General features: G+C 31.2%; 2 protein-coding genes across 3 annotated transcripts in view; one reads left to right on the plus strand and one right to left on the minus strand.

Moving 5' to 3' along the window:
• LOC145743690 (titin-like) overlaps positions 1 to 19878 on the plus strand; it is a 69392-nt gene that overhangs the window by 48554 nt on the left and 960 nt on the right. Inside the window, exons 90-129 of one of the 2 annotated variants that reach the window (XM_082561723.1) lie at positions 67 to 144; positions 3231 to 3419; positions 3563 to 3640; positions 3921 to 4190; positions 4484 to 4672; positions 4770 to 5030; positions 5190 to 5267; positions 5387 to 5575; positions 5891 to 5968; positions 6193 to 6381; positions 6655 to 6732; positions 6943 to 7119; positions 7670 to 7747; positions 8084 to 8266; positions 8606 to 8683; positions 9025 to 9213; positions 9316 to 9393; positions 9782 to 9961; positions 10193 to 10270; positions 10380 to 10562; positions 10941 to 11018; positions 11542 to 11754; positions 11842 to 12004; positions 12402 to 12532; positions 12762 to 12909; positions 12986 to 13110; positions 13402 to 13561; positions 13711 to 13841; positions 14066 to 14089; positions 14471 to 14618; positions 15093 to 15214; positions 15433 to 15596; positions 15824 to 15932; positions 16174 to 16282; positions 16403 to 16530; positions 16910 to 17145; positions 17527 to 17705; positions 18079 to 18266; positions 18967 to 19266; positions 19427 to 19619. In XM_082561723.1, the coding sequence (XP_082417849.1) occupies positions 67 to 144; positions 3231 to 3419; positions 3563 to 3640; positions 3921 to 4190; positions 4484 to 4672; positions 4770 to 5030; positions 5190 to 5267; positions 5387 to 5575; positions 5891 to 5968; positions 6193 to 6381; positions 6655 to 6732; positions 6943 to 7119; positions 7670 to 7747; positions 8084 to 8266; positions 8606 to 8683; positions 9025 to 9213; positions 9316 to 9393; positions 9782 to 9961; positions 10193 to 10270; positions 10380 to 10562; positions 10941 to 11018; positions 11542 to 11754; positions 11842 to 12004; positions 12402 to 12532; positions 12762 to 12909; positions 12986 to 13110; positions 13402 to 13561; positions 13711 to 13841; positions 14066 to 14089; positions 14471 to 14618; positions 15093 to 15214; positions 15433 to 15596; positions 15824 to 15932; positions 16174 to 16282; positions 16403 to 16530; positions 16910 to 17145; positions 17527 to 17705; positions 18079 to 18266; positions 18967 to 19266; positions 19427 to 19619 (5950 nt within the window). The remainder of the gene's footprint in view (positions 1 to 66; positions 145 to 3230; positions 3420 to 3562; positions 3641 to 3920; positions 4191 to 4483; positions 4673 to 4769; positions 5031 to 5189; positions 5268 to 5386; positions 5576 to 5890; positions 5969 to 6192; positions 6382 to 6654; positions 6733 to 6942; positions 7120 to 7669; positions 7748 to 8083; positions 8267 to 8605; positions 8684 to 9024; positions 9214 to 9315; positions 9394 to 9781; positions 9962 to 10192; positions 10271 to 10379; positions 10563 to 10940; positions 11019 to 11541; positions 11755 to 11841; positions 12005 to 12401; positions 12533 to 12761; positions 12910 to 12985; positions 13111 to 13401; positions 13562 to 13710; positions 13842 to 14065; positions 14090 to 14470; positions 14619 to 15092; positions 15215 to 15432; positions 15597 to 15823; positions 15933 to 16173; positions 16283 to 16402; positions 16531 to 16909; positions 17146 to 17526; positions 17706 to 18078; positions 18267 to 18966; positions 19267 to 19426; positions 19620 to 19878) is intronic. The other variant, XM_082561724.1, reaches the window with a different exon arrangement.
• Positions 445 to 11042, minus strand: LOC145744030 (uncharacterized). Its single transcript, XM_082562121.1, has 3 exons — positions 11032 to 11042; positions 1744 to 2747; positions 445 to 1497 (listed from the first exon to the last, which is right to left on the minus strand). Exons 2-3 carry the CDS (start codon positions 2743 to 2745, stop codon positions 445 to 447), a joined length of 2055 nt encoding a protein of 684 aa, XP_082418247.1. The 5' UTR covers positions 2746 to 2747; positions 11032 to 11042.

The following is a 19878-nucleotide window of genomic DNA, read 5'->3' on the forward strand; positions in this document are numbered from 1 at the left end:
TTTGTTCAAATTTTTTATTTTTTAAGTATTACTTTGCACTGCAGATAACCTAATTTTTTTATTTAGGTCCAGCTATACCAGATGACTTGAGAGTTGCTGACTTAGGAACAGATACAACAAATTTAACTTGGTCAATTGTAAAAGGTAAGATTTCGTTAAGTTCTATAGAGCTCAGTTTTTTGGGTAAAAGTAGTTTTTAACTCATGCAAATTTTTTATTTAATTAAAAATATAATCTTCAAGTAAGTGAAATCTTGCAGGATTAAATTTATATTTTAAGAAAATAAAGCTGTTGTTAGATATTAGCTTGAGGCAACTTATAATATAATAAACAACATAAACTTATGATTTAAAAACGAGAATATACTAAACAACATTTACAGTAATAAATACAAACCCCTAAATTAATATGTGTGTATGTGAAAAACTTGTTAGTGAACAACTATTAAAATTTAAGTTTGTCGGTTTTACTGCATAGTTGGTATATTTCATCAGCTAGTTTGCCATATTTCAAAGCTTTATCTTGTTCACCCAATGCTTTGTAGCAATCGTGTAAACCAGCATAAATATCATATTGTAGTTTTGTTGGCCTAACTGTTAGTTTGTTTAGTAAATGTTGTGCTTTATTTAAATTGTTTATTGCATGTTTATATTTACCAAGATCAAAGTAGCAATCCCCTATGCCTCGATATATACTTGACATTTCTTTTGGCCATTCCAATAAAGCACTTTTCTCAATTTTTAAATGTTGTAAATAAATTGTAAGTGCAACTTTTGGTTTGTCGAGTTGAAGTTGCGAATTGGCGCATTTATCAAGTATTGAAAGCTGTAATTCAATTTTCAGGTTTGGTATGGGAAATCGTTGAAGAAATGGTTGAGATATTGTTTCTATTTGCTCATATTCTTTTAATTGAAAAAGATATTGCATTGTTAAATAAAAACAACCAAGATATAACATATGTCCAGGTTGAATATGAGGTTTTATTTGTTCAAGCAACTCTAATGCAACTTTAAAGTTCCGTTCACTATAATAAGCTATAGAAGCAAAAAATATAATTTCAAGCCCGTAGTGGTCATTTTTTAACCAGTTTGAAGATTTTCGGTTTTCCCATTCTAATATAATTTTTTTGTGTTGTCGTATGTGACTCAAACTCGCCCAATATTCTAAACTAGAAGTCTTTTGATCTGGAATGTGTATTTTACCTATTTGTGTTTTGAATTCTACAGAATATTTAGTTGTATAAATTTGTTTAAGGTTGGTCCAGTTTTGAAGAAACTGTAAAATTTCAAAAAACCTAACAAGACTTGCTGCTCCAACAGCTTGAATTAATTCTTGAGCAGGATTAAAATCAAAACCTCGAAAAGTTTTTCCTTTATCAATATAATCATCTTGGCCTTGTTTTTTTGTATATAGTTTTAGTCTAACTTCACAAGCAACAGACAGGGCATACTTAAGATGATGGGAAGTCCTTGAATCAGCTATTTGTTGTTTTTCTAACTCATTTATTGCTTTAAATCCATTTGTAAAAACTTTATGAAAATCACAAATAATTGTAAGAAATAGTGATATAGTTCTGTACAAAATTTGTTTCATGTTAAATTGCTGATTGTACATATTTAATGTATGAACAAATGGCAAAAACTCTGTTTTATTTACCTCTTGGTTTAAGGCTGACTTAAATTTGGAAAAATCTTTTGTTTCAAGTTTTTGTTTAACCAGATTACAATATTGTTTGTGAATTTTTATATCTCCATAAACAAAACATGTTCGTTTTAACACATCAGCTAAGTGATAACCATTCTTTAAATCCACATCAGAGTCAAGATACTTGATCATTTCACTGACAGATTGAATTAGTTCTGTTGACCATGGCTTGTTGGTGGTACCTTCTTGTCTTCCTAGTGGAAACTTGCAAGCATATGGAATCATTCCATCAAAAGAAATTCCTCGTTTTGTAAAACTGTCAAAGAACCAGTCACCATTATTTTCAGTAGTAGAATCATTTAAAGAAGGAATAACAACACATGGAATAATAGTTTCCCCCAAATTCATGATAATAAAATGATGAATGATAGAAAACCATCTAAAATATTCCAGAGTGTTGTTATCCACTTTCTTGTTTTCATCCAGCAAAATAATATGCTCAAAATCAGAGTAAGGAGTTATTTCTTTTCGTGCAAGAGACCCCATTCCAGCTATGGCAAATTTACATGGAGATTTTCCCATGATTTTGACACACTTTTCAGCTATAAATTGCATGATAGAAGTGTATTGACTGGCTATATCATCTTGTATGGCACAAACTGTTTGTATTTTAGCACATTCTAGTTGTTCTAATTTTGCTTCAGCTATTTTATAAGGAATATGTTCTAACTGCAACAATTTATTTTCAGTATTTTCTCTCAGTTTTTTAACTTTTTTGGCAACTTTTGCAGAAATATTTTTTAAATTTGCCAAAGATTGATCTGCTTTTGATATTTTAAGCAAATGTAAGCAAAGATTATTAAGATCTTTCTTAATTGATTTAACATTTGAAGGATTTCTCACTATAGCTGAATTTAAAAGTGCACAACTTCTTATCAAGCTCAATTTATTAGGACTTTTCTCCTTATAAAGCAATCCCATTTTGTGAAGAATTTTTGCTGATTCTTGTGGTTTATTTTCCTTCCACTTTCCATCTTGTGTTTCTACACAAAGCTGTTTTAACTCAGCAGCAAGTTTATTTTCCTTTTCTTTAAACTTCATTGCTAAAACTAGGTTTTCTTACACAAAAGAATTAATTTAAATCAAATGTATTTGTTCTAACAGAAACTTAAGAAATGTTGAAAATCGGAATATTAAAACAGCTCTCTTTTTAAGTTTTTAATAACTCAAACTGACCAAAATATTTAAACCTGATAACTAAACACAATTTTCAATAATATAAAATCTAGCAGTCAACGCCCATGATAAATATTGATGTCACATAGTCACAAGATCCATTGTTTACTTAACAAACAAGTTATTCATTACCCAATATGATGTAAAAATAAAATGTTTTTATTACGAATTTTTATTTAAAATGTCGTTAAAATATTGAATTAATTTATGATGGTCTAATTTTAAATAAAAAAAACAGTTTTTAAATTACAAATATTGTTTTTACAATATTTGCTAAAATATAAAAAGTTATGTTTATAGTTGTTGTTGTTTATTTATAATTATAACTTTTTTTATTTTAATTTTTTTAGGAGCTGAAAAATATATTTTGTTCATAAAAAGCACTGATTTGCTTGAACCACTGAGGTTAGAATCAAACAATTACCATTATCTCCTAACAAACCTAAGACCTGGTGCCTACTATGACATCACAATGACCTCTGTTGGGTTCAATGGACAAGTTAATGATGAAATAAGTGAAACTTTAAGGTTTCAAACAGGTAGATATTTTTTTTATTTAAGTTTGTCCTCAATACACTTTTTTTTATTTTTAGTTTTAAAAAAAATAACTTTAAGAATATTTAGTACTTTGTAAAGAAATAATTTATATTATGTTTTTATCTTAAATATTTATTTTATTTAGTTTCCAGTGCTCCAGATAATATTGCAACAAATGACATCAAACCAACAAGCTTTCAACTGAACTGGGACCCGGTTTATGGTAAGATTTTAATTATTTAATTTATACTAGATGTTAAAAGTTCAATATTACAGCTTTATCCATTACTCTCGATCTTTAAACGGTATAAACTTCTGCTGAGCCAGCACTTAATCTGCAACTTAATTATTGGGCAATTATAATCTATAATATCCCAAACTGTCAAAGTTAACTCGATACTGGGTTGGGGTATCTGATGTTACTCTATGTTTGAGTTGCGCATTTGACCTTCCCAAATTGGGGATAAATAAATATAAAAAAATAATCTTTGGATTTGTTCAAGGTGCTGAAAGTTATCAAGTAACAGTTACTTCACCTGATGAAGATGTAAACATTCCTGACCTAACTATGACATCACAAACCACATTGTTGGTGGACAATTTAAGCACAGGAACTCAGTATGATATCACAGTTGTCTCAGTCGGTGAAGAAGGCCAACAAAGTGTTAATAGTGATGTCATAAGTGAAACAACAATACCACAAACTACTTCTAATATTGACATCACAGATGTAGAGAGTGGCTCAGTGACAATAACTTGGGATCCAGTTAAAGGTAAATCTTTAGTTTTGTTGAAACTAAACAAATATTAACTGAACAACATAATCTTCTAAAGTCTTTTTTTATTTTGTTTTAAGTTCTTACTAAGAAAATATTTACAATTAATATGTAGTCTCTTATTAACAAAGTTTATGATATGAACACATGACAAAAATATCTAAATCTTTTTATCTTAAACGTTTATAGTGGAACTAAAATAGCTTCTAGTTTAAGTTATAACACTTGTATTAATACAAAATTAGACACATCATTAAACATGGATAGTCAAAATGTTAAATCTTTTTCAGGTGCTGTCACTTACAGGGTTTCTGTGCTTAATTTGGATAATAACGAAACTCAAGAAATTGAAAGTGAGAACAGTGTTTCCGTGATAAATGACTTAGAAGCGGGAACTTGGTTCGAATTTGTTGTTTTTTCTGTTGGAATTGATTCGAGGATAAACTTAATTGGAAGTCAACCAATCAAAACACAGACTGGTATAGTTTATTTTAATTTTTTAAATTTGTGATTTTAAAATTTGTTTTAAAAAGTTGACACTTGAATTAAAAATTTAATAACATAAAATATTTTTAGTACCAAGCCAGCCAACCAATCTACAAGTAACTGAAACCATGACAACCACGATTGAAGTAACATGGAACCCAGTAAAAGGAGCTCAATATTACACAATCACATCTCTTGATGAAAACTCAGCTGAAAGTTCGTTCAACTCAACTTTAACAACTTATGTTATTAGTGGACTTGAACCAGGCTCTGTGTACGGTGTTAAAGTTGTGGCAGTTGGTGATGAGAATAGAACGAGTGAAGAAAGTGAAATTGTCCAAGGAGTTACAAGTAAAAATATTTCTAACTTTTTTAGTTTTAAAATTTTATTTGTTATTCTTTAACAAGGTTGACTTTACAGCCTGACTATCGGGTACCTAACTATAAACTTAATAAAAAAACATTTGTGTTGGGAAATTTTTTAAACCTTAATTAAATGTCAACTTTTAGGGCCAGATTATCCAAGTGATGTTGAGCTGAGTTTGGTTACCACGACAACATTTAACTTATCCTGGACTTCAATCAAAGGTTAGTCATTAAATGTTCACCTAATATTTAACAATATTGCCAGGTTATTTAATTCTATGTATATAGTTTAAAAGTTTTTATGTTCACATGTTTTTTAAAACATTAAATATTTTTTTCAGGTGCTGAAAAATATTTAATCTTTGTTGAAAGTTCTGATTTACTTGAAACTTTGACCTTGGAATCTTTAACCAATCAGATCCAAGTAAGCAACCTAAGGTCAGGTGGTTATTATGACATCACCATGACCTCTGTTGGGGTCAACAATCAAGTAAACGCTGGCAGAAGTGAAGTTTTAAGAATTCAAACAGGTTCTTTAAGTTTTGGTTAATTTCAGTTAATAGATAAATTAAGAAAATAAATTTTTATATCAATTTATTCTTTTGTAAGTAGGCACATTTAACATTTTGGTTATTATATAACATTTTTCTTCCATAGTTTAGTATTATATAAAGTTTAGTATATTATTGGCCTGCTTAAATTTCTAACCAATAGGCTGTTGTTTAATTTGTGGTTTAACAATGGGATCAGTATAAAAAGTTGAACCTAAAACCTTATGTAATAACTGTGTCACTTCTTGATATATTTCTTAAGATTCTTGACATAAACCAAATTAATCTTTTTAGTTCCTCTTCCCCCAACAAACTTATTATTTTCTGAGGTTACTACAGATACAATGATTATTTCTTGGGATGTTGCTTATGGTGAGTCAATGTGAAACTTTTAATTTTGGTTATAATTAAAAAATTGTTGGCTTAGATTGCTTGGAAGTCTTACCCTTTTTTAGCATTTTGTGTAAGGTTAGCTTGAATGTGATTAGTTTTATTAATTTTAGTTGTTACATCACAATGGTTAAATTTTAAACTTAAAGAATAATTTTAACTCTTGGTGTGTATATGAATATAATTTTGTTTTAATAAATGTCTAGGTGCTGACCATTATGATGTCACATACCAATCTGCTCAATCAACAACAAGCCCACTAGTGGCCACAACAAACCTTTTAACGTTGACCTTGTCTGAGTTGACCCCTGGTACATGGTATGAGGTCAAGGTTAGATCGGTTGGAGGTCAAGGTCAAGTTGGAGAGTTTAGCATCCCAGTACATGATTCTACAAGTAAATTTTAATTTGTTTTTTAGTTTTCTAATTAATTTTTTTATTGTTTTTTTAAATGCAATTTAATTGTTAAAAAAATTTACTATTACTTTAAACAAGGAGTATACTTATCAGATTGTTATTTTTTTCAATATTTTTTATATTACTTTAGGTTATAGATTTTATACTTTTTTTGGGAAAGGTTGTGCATTTGTTTTTAAGGTATTTGTAAACGTCGGTCTCAAAGGCGAATAATAAATAGATTGTTAAAATTTACTTTTATTTTTTTTGTAGTTCCACTACCTCCATCTAGTGTTGAAGTTGTTGATATTACAATAAATGAAATATCGCTGAGTTGGACATCAGCATTTGGTAATTAGATTTTTTTTTAATTTTTGTAACCACTCTTAATTTTAAAGTCATTTATTTTCTACAAGTTCCACTACAACTTTTACTTAACTATTGTGCTTTAACTTTAAAGTAATCCTATTCTGATTAATAATAAATTAATTTTAAAACTAAACTTGAAATGTTTAAGCTAATATTAAACATTGTGTTTTACTAAAACAATTGTTAATTCAGGTGCAATAAGTTACAACATAATCACCAATAATGACATCACAAACCCACTTGTAACTGAATCAACTGAGATTCAAATCTCAAATCTCACGCCAGGTGAAACTTACGAGTTCCAAGTATTTGCGGTTGGTTTAAATATGAGGGAAAGTGAGGGCAGTGAAATTATTGAAACACAAACAGGTTTGTAGTATATATATATAAGTAAACTAAGTAAAAAAATGTTAAGTGATTGAATTGGATTTTTTTCTTACTATTTACATTAACTATTTAAAATTAAAATAAACTGGATATTTAACACAACCAATATAAAGACATAATTGGTTATATATATATAAATTTTTTTTTTGTATATATTTTTATCCTCGATGTGGGAAGTCGAATGCGCGACCTAAACATAGCAGAATATTAGTTACTCCGACCCAGTCTCGAGTTGATTTTAGCAGTTTGGGATATTATTGATTATAATTCCCCGATAATTATGCTGCTGATTAAGTGCTGGCTCAGCAGGAGTTCATACTGTTTATAGCGCCTTACTTAAGGGCGCTACAGCATGAGATCAGTGGGGATTGAACCCACGACCTCATGTGTGGTGTAGCAAGTATTATTACAACTATATCACTATTAGGGTAATCAAAAGATGACATACTTGATTCATTTTAAACATGTTATGTTTTGCCTTGGCATTAAAATCTTTATATTAATCTTTAATTTTTACTTTTAAATATTTCAGTAACTCTTCCACCTTCCAATGTTGAAGTTATTGAGATAGAACTGACAAGCATCAGCTTGGAGTGGGATCAAGTATTTGGTAAGTTGGTGTAAAAGTTAAAATGTTTCAGATTCCCAGTTAAATAAAAATAAAATTCAAGTAGTGCGTGATTTAAGCTAAATTTCAGAGCAATAATTTTAGCTAAACTTTAAATTAGAGTTGTTGTTTGTTTTTATTCACAACTTGTAACAAATTGTCTAAACAAAAATGTTATTATTAATAAAAGGCAAAACTAAGGTTTAGCCGGTTATTATATAAATAAAATTATAAAACTTTTCAAAATTCTATAAAACTATTCAAAATTTAGGTTATTATAAAACTATTTAAAATTCATTTTCTTAACACATGAAATAAATCAATAATTTAATTTCTAAGGTGCTTTAACTTATATTGTCAACTTTATCGATGTTTCAACAAACACTGAGGTTTCGAGAACAATCGACCAAAACTCAATCATTCTGGAATTCTTAACTCCTGGAATCAATTATTCAATCACAGTGGCATCTCAGAGTGGAGGTCGTGTCAGTGAGAATAGTGTGGCACTGACTGTGCTCACAAGTAAGTTACAACTTTAATTTTGTTTATTACGCTACATGAAGACCATTTGCTATAACCAAACTTATACTATGCAATTGTAAACTTTAATGTTATTTATTATTTAAAATTTCAAAAAATTTTAAGTAATATTTCAATTTATTTTTGTATAAACAAATATTAAGTTTAAGACTTGATTTAAACTTTTAAAATAAATTGTTTTTACACATAAATAATAAAAATAAGAATTTTTTATATGTGCTAGTTACAGAATCACACACCAATTTACTACATTATTAAAGTATAACACATTAAATAATAATCAGTCTTTTAATTCATTTAACAAAATATTGTGTCAAACAGGGATAGGCCCACCACCAACTATAGAGCTAAGCGGGGAAACCATTCAAAGTGTTCAGATCAACTGGAAAGCTGTGCCTGGTAAATTTTTTTTGTATATATCTTTATCCTCGATGTGGGAAAGTCAAATGCGCAACTTAAACATAGAGTAACATCAATTACTCAGACCCAGTCTCGAGTTGCCTGTGGCAGTTTGGGATATTATTGATTATAATTGCCCGGTAATTAAGCTGCTGATCAAGTGTTAGTTCAACAGGAGTTTATACCGTTTATAGTGCCTTACTTAAGGGCGCTACAGCATGATCTCATGGTGGTGTAGCAAATGTTTTACCACTACTCCACGCTGCTGGCCTTATACATGAAATATATATTTTTTTTTGGTGCTGAATTTGTTGAAAATTAATTTTTAAATTTATATCCAGGTGCTTCCCACTATGTGGTGGAGGTGCGACCAGATGTTCTGGGAAGTTCTTTTGAGTTCCAAACCTCCGAGATCCAATCCATGGCCAGAAACCTTAAATCTGGCTCGGAGTACAGTTTCAGGGTTGCTAGTGTTGACACTAAAGGGCGACAGAGTGAAGAATGGAGCGAAGTTGCTCAAACTGTAACTGGTAAAAAAATTAGGAAAAACAAAAACTAGTTTAGTGAATTTTTTTCAATTAAGTAAGTATTAAAACTAAAAAACAACCAATTATAATACAACAATATTTTAGATCCCCTCCCACCAAACAACTTGGCTGTAAATGAAATTTCAACAAACTCATTTGTTCTATCCTGGGATGGTGTAATTGGTGAGTTCATTAAATTCATATAATCCTATTATGTTATGGAATTTAAGCTTTAAAAACATACTTTGTGCTATAACAAAACAGAAAATTTTCTGTTTAATGATAGCATTATTAGCCTAAACTGTTTCACAAAATTATAATTCATTCCTTATGTGACTTGGCAAGTTTTGTTGATATATTAAATTATTAATATAAGTAACATAAAATAGCAATAAAGCTTCCAATCTTTTTAGTTGAGTACTCATTTATAACATGTTTATGTTTTCTTAAAGAAAGAAGAAGTATAGCAAATGCCAAGCGCTAAGATTAATTTAAATATTTTTTTGTAAAACGTGGCTTACCTTAACGTTGTTTTAAACATAATTTTAAAATTAAAATATTTTTGTTTTAGGAGCTGTCCAATATGAGGTCAAAATCTACCAAGACCTCAATTTAATCTCCACACGAAACCTTGAACAAATGAACTTGCAGTTGCAGGGGTTCGAACCTGGGACCTTGTACTCAGTGGAAGTGAGGGGAGTTAATGTAAATGAAGGGAAGAGTGATGCAGCACAAATTGAACAAAGAACGAGTAATATAATAAAATAAATTAAAGTTATTAAGGGACTTACAATTAAAGTTATTAAGAGACTTACAGAATGTCAGAAGGATTATGGAGAATCTATTAAACATTCACATTGCTTTTTGTGCTAACCTTTTTGATTTAAAATTATTTTTAATTCAGTTGTCAGTATGCATTGTAACTTTATTATTATTCGTTTCAAGTTTAATCGCGATATAAAGTTTTGATATTTTCTTTTAGTTCCCCTTCCACCTTCTAACATTGATGTCTTGGAAGTTGGTGAAAATTTTATCAACTTATCGTGGAACCAAGTTAACGGTAAAAATAATCTGTTATAAAATAACTCAAACTTAAGCAATATTGGTGTTTTTGAGCATTTATAAAATAATATGACATTATAAACCTACAACTATATTAATATATACAGGGGCAAACACTTATGATGTCATAGTAAGCATATCTGATGAGGATATAGTGACATTAAACTTTAGTCCCAACACAGCCTTGATCAGCAATCTTGAGCCTGGGACGGTTTACAATTTCAATTTTGTTTCGGTTTCAGCTGAAAATTTAAGAAGCGATAAAAGTCAAATAGTAACTCAGCAAACAAGTATTTGCATTTTACTTTTGTTGTATTTAAATTTCCAAGCTGATTGTTTTTGTAATTCTTTCCTTAGTCTATAAAAATAGGATGTTCATTATGTAATTTACATATAGCAGAATATTTAAAAAAATCTATATTATTTTAAGACTTTTTTTTTATAAACAATATGAACTTCTACTGGGTCCAAAGTTAATAAGTAAATTAGGGTTTAACAAAATGTTTTATAATATTATAAAATTGCTTAATTAAACTTGAGACCAGGTCAGGTAACAGCTTTCCCTAATGTCAAATAGAAAAATTATGTTATAAAATATATAAAGATTTAGTTTTTACTCAGTTTAACTAATACTTGTACTTACCAAGAAATTACTTTGTTGTTTTAAGGAACGCTTGCCCCAACCAACCTCCAAGTTTCGCCAATAAATGAAACAAGCGTTCAACTAACTTGGAATCCTGTGTTTGGTAAGTTTAAAACTTTAATTTAATATAAATATATAACAAGGGGCTTACAAATAGGATGAGTTCCATCTCTACACACTGATAGCTAAATTAATAACAAATAATCAACCTAAAAAAAAAAAACCACTGAATGGAGTGTTTTGTGGCCAAGAAAATAAGATTTTTTTAAATACATATTTAAAAAAAAAGTTTGTTTTTAATTTTGACCTGCAGCATGATGTAGTTGTAAAAACACATGTTACGCCACACATGAGGTCGTGGGTTCAATCCCCACTGATCTCATGCTGTAGCGCCCTTGAGTAAGACGCTATAAACAGTATGAACTCCTGCTGAGCCAGCACTTAATCAGCAGCATAATTATCGAGCAATTATAATCTATAATATTCCAAACTACCACAGGCAACTCGAGAGTGGGTCGAAGTAACTGAAGTTACTCTATGTTTAAGTCGCGCATTTGACTTTCCCACATCGAGGATAAAGATATATACAAATAAAAATCATAAAATTCAAATTTTAAACAACTCAGGTGCTGATTCTTACACGTTGTATATTACTGGCAAACCTGACCTAACTCGCAAACAAATCATCGTTGAAACAACTGAAACAATCAACAACATAAGATCAACAAATGTTGTTGTCAACGACCTTCAAACCAGCGTAGTTTACATGTTTGAGGTCACTGCTGTAACACTAGATGGACTAGAGAGCAGAAAGAGCGAGTCAGTCGTTGGAGAAACTCGTAAGTTTTTAATTAATTTAAAGAATTAATTAATTTAATTAGGTATTCAGATAAAATTTTTCGATAATTTTAACAATTTTTTTTCAGACTCTGAATTCCCAGTGTTGCCAGAAAGTTCTGAACCTCTTGTGAGAATTTTAAATGTTCTTCAAACTGGATTTGTGGCCACTTGGGGTGCTATAAACAATGCTGTTGCGTACAAGGTGGTGGTTAGGGATGGCGCTGGAGAGGTCAAAGAATTTACTGCAAAGTAAAATTGCTTTTTATTAAATTCATAATATTTATTTTTAATTTAAGTAAATGTTAAATTTAATTTTTTGTTTTTTTTATTTTGGTTTTTCGCGCATTGATAAAAATAAATAATAAATACGATATACAATTAATATTACAACAATGCGACGGGAAAAAATGACAAAATTAATTTAATGATTTAAAACATGCCAAAAGTAATAATGTTTACATGAAGATTTTAAGTACATTATGGCATGGTCACCAAACCCAGGGAGGGTAATTTTGTGTGTACCCCAAAGTACTCTGCTAATAATTTTTAATTTTTATAGAATTTAAAGAAATTAGTTTTGTTTTTCTAAATAAACCTTCTTATTTAAAATACCTGATTTATTTTTTACAATTTCATTAAATTTTAGCGGTTTTAACACAACTCAAGTGACAGCTTTTGGACTTATACCCGACACAAAATATAATGTAACTTTGAAAGCTGTTGGATCAAATAGAGAAGACACAGAAGAGAGTTTGGTTCCCACTTTTATTACTACAAGTTAGTTTTCTATATTATGTATTAACTAACTTGTCGATCGTGCCTTATAGCGCTGAATTAATATTAGTTAAAATAACGTAATGCTTCTGTTTTTTTTTAGTGTACATCTTTTCAACTTTTTTAGTGTCAAAATTTTATAAATTTTGTAAAATAAATTTTAGAAATAAAAACATGAGGCTTTATTTTTTTTCACTTACCATCTTTTTAAATAAACTTGATTTAATTTCAGGACCTGTTCCTCCGATTGCTCCTCGAATTGTTGTGGCCACCGAGGTCAGTGCAGAGTTTATTGTCATCCAATGGCGGCCCTCCGAGCGAGCTCTTAGTTATGACATCACAATCACAGAGGAAGAAAATGGAAACACAAACATCTTGAGGTTGGTTTTAGCTTTGGGATTTTAACTTTAAAATTAAAAACCATATTTACTTAAATTATTATTTATTTATAAACAGGAATGTAACCTCAACTAGCTACAACATCACAGGATTAGAGGATAAACTTTTTTATATTATTTCTGTGTCATCCAATGGAAAGTTTGAGAATTCTGGACCCAGTATTTCAGTCAGGGTGCAAGCTAGTAAGTTGTGAAGTAAATTTCAAATCTTGTGGGGGTTAAATTCTTTTTGAGGGTATACTCATTTTAACTTAATTGTTTATTAGTTGTCAATAAAATATTTATGCGAATCTTGTATACCTAGTGTTTAGGATTTTATCAGCATTTTTTGTTTATTTTTATGTATATTTACTTCTAAAATTTTAACATTGCTAATAATAATTAATTTAAGCGTTTTCACATTTTTTTTTTTTGTCAGTCATTTAAATCACATACCAATAGTTTAAACACTTCGTTTATTTTCTAACTTTTCAGGTTACCCCGTCCCGGTAATTCCCTTGAACCTTGTGAGACCCCTAGTGTCAATAAATGACGTAACAGCAACCTCGTTTAACGTGAGAGTTGAACCTATAGAACATGCAGTCTCTTATTCCATCCTGGTTAGAAGCAGGGGAAGATTGGTTAGAACCATGAGGTTGGTTGCTTAAGCAAGTTATGGTTTTAATAAATTAATAAAAAATTTAATGAATTTAATAAAAACGATTTTATTAAAATCTATTTTTTTTTATTTCTGATTAAATAAATTCAATTTTAATTGTTAACTTGTGGTGAAAAAAAATTCAGAGATGTAGAGGCTGGAATCCAAAGCCAAATAAGTGGATTGGAACAAAACACTCTTTATGATGTCACATACCTAGCAGTGGGGAAGGGTGGTGACCGGAGTAGGGAAAGTAACCCAGCCAAGACCAGAACTCGTAAGTTATAACTTTTAATATTTTATTTATCCTCCCTCTCAGAAAAAAATTTTATTATTTTAGCTTATATTTTATCCATGCCAGTTAAGTTTATTGATTGTATATTTGTCAAAAAATTATATTTTACGTAGGAATTTTATGTAGAAAAAGATTTAATAAAAGTATAAGAAACATATTCTGAATATGTTGTAATAATTGTCCCATTATGACCTCATAATTTACAGGAAAAATTGAACAGACTATAAGAGGTAGACTTTAATTTGGGTGAACACATTTTATTACTCTTAACAGATGATAAAAAATTAAACAATTCTGATAAAATTCAATTTTCATCAGACCTGGAAAATTTATAAAAATAATTTTCCAATAAAATCTAAACAATTTGTAATTGTTTTAGTTGAAGGTGCCTAAAACTATTTACTTTAAACAAGTTTAAAGTTGAAATACTTACAAAATTAGGACATCGAATTGCGATTACCATTTTTAAATTAAATATTTAATTTAAAAAGGAGAAATTATTTAAATCTAAAAGGGGTTAAGTTTTTTTTGTTTAATTTATTTTAATTTTAAACGATAATATTTGTTCGCTAACTTCTACAGACATGTATGCTAATTTCTTCTTATTTTAGGTCGCCTGATCCCTAATGTGCCGGGTGATTTCCAGGTTGTTCATGTAAGTTCGGGGTCCGTTCTGGTCACCTGGGACCCTGCATTCAGGGCAACCGGATATCGGGTCAGTGCACAGAATGTAAGGACTGGACTCACAAGGTTTTATGAGTAAGTTTTAAGAGTTATTGATTTTCAGTATTTCAGTGCAAAGCTGATATATTTTCTTTTCCTTTATTTGAATAACTTTTATTTATTGTTTTATATATCTTTATCCTCAATGTGGAAAGGTCGTTTCATGACCTAAACATAGAGTAACATCATACCCCGATACAGTCTTGAGCTAACTTTGCCAGTTTGGGATATTATTGGTTATGGATGCCCGATAATTAAGTATTGGCTCAGTAGGAGTTCATACCATTTATTAAGCCTTGCTTAACCATCCTACAGCATGAGAGCAGTTGGCCCAGCACCTTATGTAGCGAAACCAAGTGTTTTGACCAATATACAATGCCGCCAGTTGTTTATTGTATTATTTTAGTTCATTTATCTTTAGTGTTTTAATAGATTATTATTATATTGCAAATTCCTTATTTTGTTTAAATAAAACTTTGTTAATATTTAATTTGTTTTTATATTTCACAGCGATGCAGTGTCCCCATACAACGTAACAGGTTTAGACTTTAGGGAAACTTATAACATCTCAGTGATTTCCATTGGAAGGTATTTCAACTCTGAGCCAACTCCTACCATTTCTGTCACAATTCGTAAGTTAATGAAATAAGTTTTTACTAGTTTTTAATTATTAACGTTACTCTTGTTTTTTGTAACAATTTGTTTGTGATTAATTTTTTTTTTTAATATTTTTAAATAAATTTTGTTTTAAATAAATTTGTTTTTGGTAAATTTTGATTTTTTTCTACTTTATTTTTATTTTTAAATTTTATTTTATTATTTATCCTCGATATTATATTTATCCTCACAGCCTACCCAGGAGCAAGCAAGGTGACAGGAATCAGGTTTAGTCGAATCTCAGCGACCACTTTTTTCGTTGAGTGGACTCCAACCCCATTTGCAGTGAGGTACAGCATCATCGTGGCTCGTGGAGTTGTTATTTTGCAGGATATCAAGTCCATTGCTACTAACAATGTAAGTTAAATTTACTTTGTGTGCAGCTTTTCTGTACCCTAAGGTAAAGTGTTTAATTACTTTAATTGAATCAAAAATTGGACTTAAACTACAGTAACCTTTTAACATAATTGAATTTATTGTTTTGCCTGCCAACCTGTTTGTATCTAACTTTTGCCAATAAACTACATGCTACATGTAAAGTAGTTTCACGAAATCTTCATAAGCAAATATTTATTTTATTTTAGTACCGTGTTGTGAACCTCGTACCAAGAACAACTTACAATGTGACAGTTGTTGCTGTGAGCAGTGATGGAACTGTTGTGTCTGCTGGAGACTGGACTCTAGTTACTACAGGTTAGTTGTATATCGATAAAACACAAACATTCATGGTGGAGTAGTCAGAATAATTGGCTTCACTACATGAGGTCTTTGGTTTGATTCCCACCACTGCTGAAACCTAATCAGCAGCCTAATTATGAAGCAATTTTAATTAATTATATACTAACATTAGGAAAAAATAAATAAATAGTTGTATGTTCAAGTTTCATCCATGTTAGCTATTAAACATGTTGTTATCATTTTATTTACTTCGCAGCCCAGCAAAACAGGTTTGGAGCTTCAATTAGTCCAACTGTGAATCCTGGAGCAGGTTTATTGGACACCGTGGTCGGATCTTTTATTGCCATACTGGAGGAAGTACCTGAGTAAGTTTATTCTTAAATTAATAAAACTTTTATTTTAAAATTAAGCCCTTTTTTTAAATATATTAAATTTTAAAGTACATTTGATATTTTACTTTAACATTTCAAATTTGTGTTTTCCAGCCTTCCAGATAGCTCAGATGAAAGACTAAACAGAGCTGGTAATAGTGATTTGGAGTTCAGACTTAAACTTAGAGATCTGATTGAACAAATGAAAATTGCAATCAATGTTGAAACCACTACTGATCCAGGTGAGTTAAAATAAAACTCTTGTTAAAAAACATCTTATAAGAAATAGTTTGAACCAGTAGCTTGGTGTAGTGGTTAGAACACTTGGCTTTACTACATAAGGTCCTAAGTTCGATCCCCACTGCTCTCATGCTGTAGCTCCCTTGAGTAAGGCGCTATAAACGGTAAGATCTTCTGCTGAGCCAGCACTTAATCAGCAGCTTAATTATCGGACAATTATAATCTAAAATATTCTAAACTGACAACTTGACGCTGGGTCGAGGTAACAATCTACAAAAAGAACTTAACGTAAAGTTTTTGTTTAGAGTATATTTTGTTTAGATTATTTATGATAAAGGATTTGATATAATTACTTAAAAAAAATTAAACAAATTATTTTAGGTCCGATTGAAAAATCGTCAAGGAAACGGCGCCAAACTTTTGACGAGAATTCGTTGTACGAAAACTTATTTGTCCTCGCTCGTGAAATTAAACTATTGAAGGCCTCACGAGCTGCATCAGAAGATATGATTGAGGATGTTGTTGAAAGATTAAGCGAAACTTTAACTGATTTAATTTCAAACGATCCGTCTGTGGTTCAAGTCATTTCAAGACAAGAAATGAAGCAAAGGCTCAAGGTAACTATTTCATTTTTAATTAATTTCAAATTTGACATTAATTATTATAATTTTTTTTGTTTATATTTTTATCCTCGATGTAGGAAGGTCGAATGCGCGACCTAAACGTATAGTAACATTAGTTACCCCGACCCAGTCTCGAGTTGGCTGTGGCAGTTTGGAATATTATAGATTATAATTGCCTGATAATTATGCTGCTGATTAAGTGCTGGCACAGAAGGAGTTCATACTGTTTATAGCACCTTACTCAAGGGCGCTACAGCATAAGAGCTGAGAGATTGAACCTACGACCTCATGTGGTGTAGCAAGTGGTTTGATTTTTATTTAACTAATTTAATAGTTTTTGATTTACATTAAAGTTGAACTTATAAAAATTCCTAGGTTCTACTCACAAAACATCTTCGAATGTTTATCCTCGGCGAGGAAGGAGTTTCCCCCGTTGTAATTCTGGCCGGTCCAACTTTCACGGATGAGCAAGTTTTGTCGACATTCATAACCAAGTCAAGCGTGACCTCCACTGGGTTCAAGGTCGCCTGGGCTTCATATAGAAATGTTCACAGGTTTGTACCCATTACGTATTTTTTCGGTAAAAAAAAGTATTTTATTGTTTATTTTTTTTATATTTATTTATCCTCGATGTGGGAAGGTCGAATGCACGACCTAAACATAGAGTAACATTAGTTACACTTATCCAGTCTTGAGTTGCCTTTGACAGTTTGGAATATTATAGATTATAATTGCCCGATAATTATACTGCTAATTAAATGTTGGCTCAGCAGGAGTTTATACTGTTTATAGCGTCTTACTCGAGGGCGCTACAGCATGATAGCAGTGGGGGTCGAACTCCGGACCTTATTTAGTGAAGCCAAGTGTTCTGACTTTTACACAAAACCGAAATTTTTTTAAAATTTTATCTAATACAAAAATTAACAGATACAAGATCACAGTTGAGCGACAATTCCGAGGCCGGAACGTTCTAGTTTTCGAAGGAATTCGACCGGGAAGATCAGTGACCTTGGATAACCTTTCACCTTCGACAACCTACATGGTAACCGTGCGACCTTCGTCACTAGGTGGCGATGTTATCACTGGAATTGTGGGAAGGACAAGTGCAACTACTTGTAAGTTATCAAAATTAAAATATTTTTAAATGTTAGTTGGTTTTTATGATAAAACTAAAGGCCTGTTCACACGACAAAGTAACGTTGCGTTGCGCTGTGTTGTGTTACGTAACGGATTCTAGGGATTAACAAATACAAAATATCTAATAAAAGTATACCACTTACGAAATCTTACGTAACTTACGCAAACTTTCGTAAGTGTAAACGACTCTGTTCATTTTAAATGGTTGCGAAATCTTACCTTACGTTGCGTACGCTGCGTACGCTGTGTGAACGGGCCTTAAGGGTTGTAACTGTAGATTGTTGTAAATGGAACCACGTGAGCTTATTCAATTAATACTCGGTATTATTTACATATTTTTCAAGAGTTATTTCCGCTTTATATTATTTAAAAATATTGGCTTTAAAAACAGTCTAGGTAATTTTGTTCTACTGAACGGACGCCACTCAATAAACATAGATTTAAAGAATTCTTTTTTCCAATCTTCCCCTGCTTCTAAGCATTTAATTTTTAAAAGAAATTAGCCAAAATTTTATATTCTTGTACAAAAAAAAAACCATTCCAACTAAGTTAAATTCACCACAGGATTACAGCATGGTAGTAGTTAAAATCTAACTTAAGTCCTCAAGTAGTGAAGACCAATCATTTTTCAAAGAGTTTTGCATCAATTTTTTTATTGTAATTTTACATTTTTTTTAGTGGACGCAGCAGCCACGACTTTGATCGGCGACCTTAACTCGGTATCCCATAACTCGGCCACGTTGTCGTGGCAACACTTTCCCAGGGGAATCCCCACGCTTGTTTTTGCGATCCGTACACTAGATGGCCGCACGGTTCAGCAATTCGAAGCAACAAGTGTTCACTCGAGCGTGACGTTTAGTTCGTTGGATCCGGAGACAGAATACGTCATCACAGTAACGACCCCTAGTGGTGATTTACTGTTTGAAACAAGATTGACCACCTTAAGTGTAAGGAAAGGAAAAGCACTGTCAAAGAAAGGTGAGAAAAATATTGTTTTTAGAACAATTTGTAAACGCCAAGCTCATGGGCGAATGGTGCGGCATTAGTGCCTCTAAAACCAAAAATTGCCGGCTCTTGGCCCGACCACTTTACCACCATAAAACACTTACAATAACATTTTACCTCAAAAAAAATTTAGCGCCGCTGGAAACAATAGCGCCTCCACGCGGCATCCGAATCACGTCCGCCACAACACAAGGTGTCACTTTAGAGTGGGACAAGGTTGAGATTGAAGACACCCCGGACTTTTTTGTTCGATATAATGTCAGGATGTTCAGAGCTGGGAGGAAGGCACTCAGCAAGTTCAGCCGATTTGTTAGAAATACGGAACTGTAAGTTTTGACTTTTTTTGTTTCCGTATCACCTAAGGTGTTAGGTTTTTATATTTTTTATTGGGGAAGGGTGTGCTGTTATGACGTGATTAAGCTATCCGTAAACGCCGGGCTCAAGGGCGAATAGTGTGACGTTGGTGCGGCTCGAACCCGAAACTTTTTGACTGGTAGTCCGACGCCATGACTGGTTCGCCACACTACTTGACTGGTTTAAATGTTAACAATCAGCATTCCGCTTACGACTGACAGCGTGGTGTAG

Source organism: Corella eumyota, chromosome 2 (genome assembly GCF_963082875.1).
Source record: "Corella eumyota chromosome 2, kaCorEumy4.1, whole genome shotgun sequence".
Lineage (NCBI taxonomy): Eukaryota > Metazoa > Chordata > Ascidiacea > Phlebobranchia > Corellidae > Corella > Corella eumyota.

Coding starts and splice junctions, on each gene's coding strand:
- LOC145744030 (XM_082562121.1), bottom strand. CDS start 2,745: ATGAAGTTTAAAGAAAAGGAAAATAAACTTGCTGCTGAGTTAAAACAG. Junction 1,498..1,743: donor GTTTTGTTTATGGAGATATA/AAAATTCACAAA, acceptor GCAATAAATGAG/TTAGAAAAACAACAAATAGC.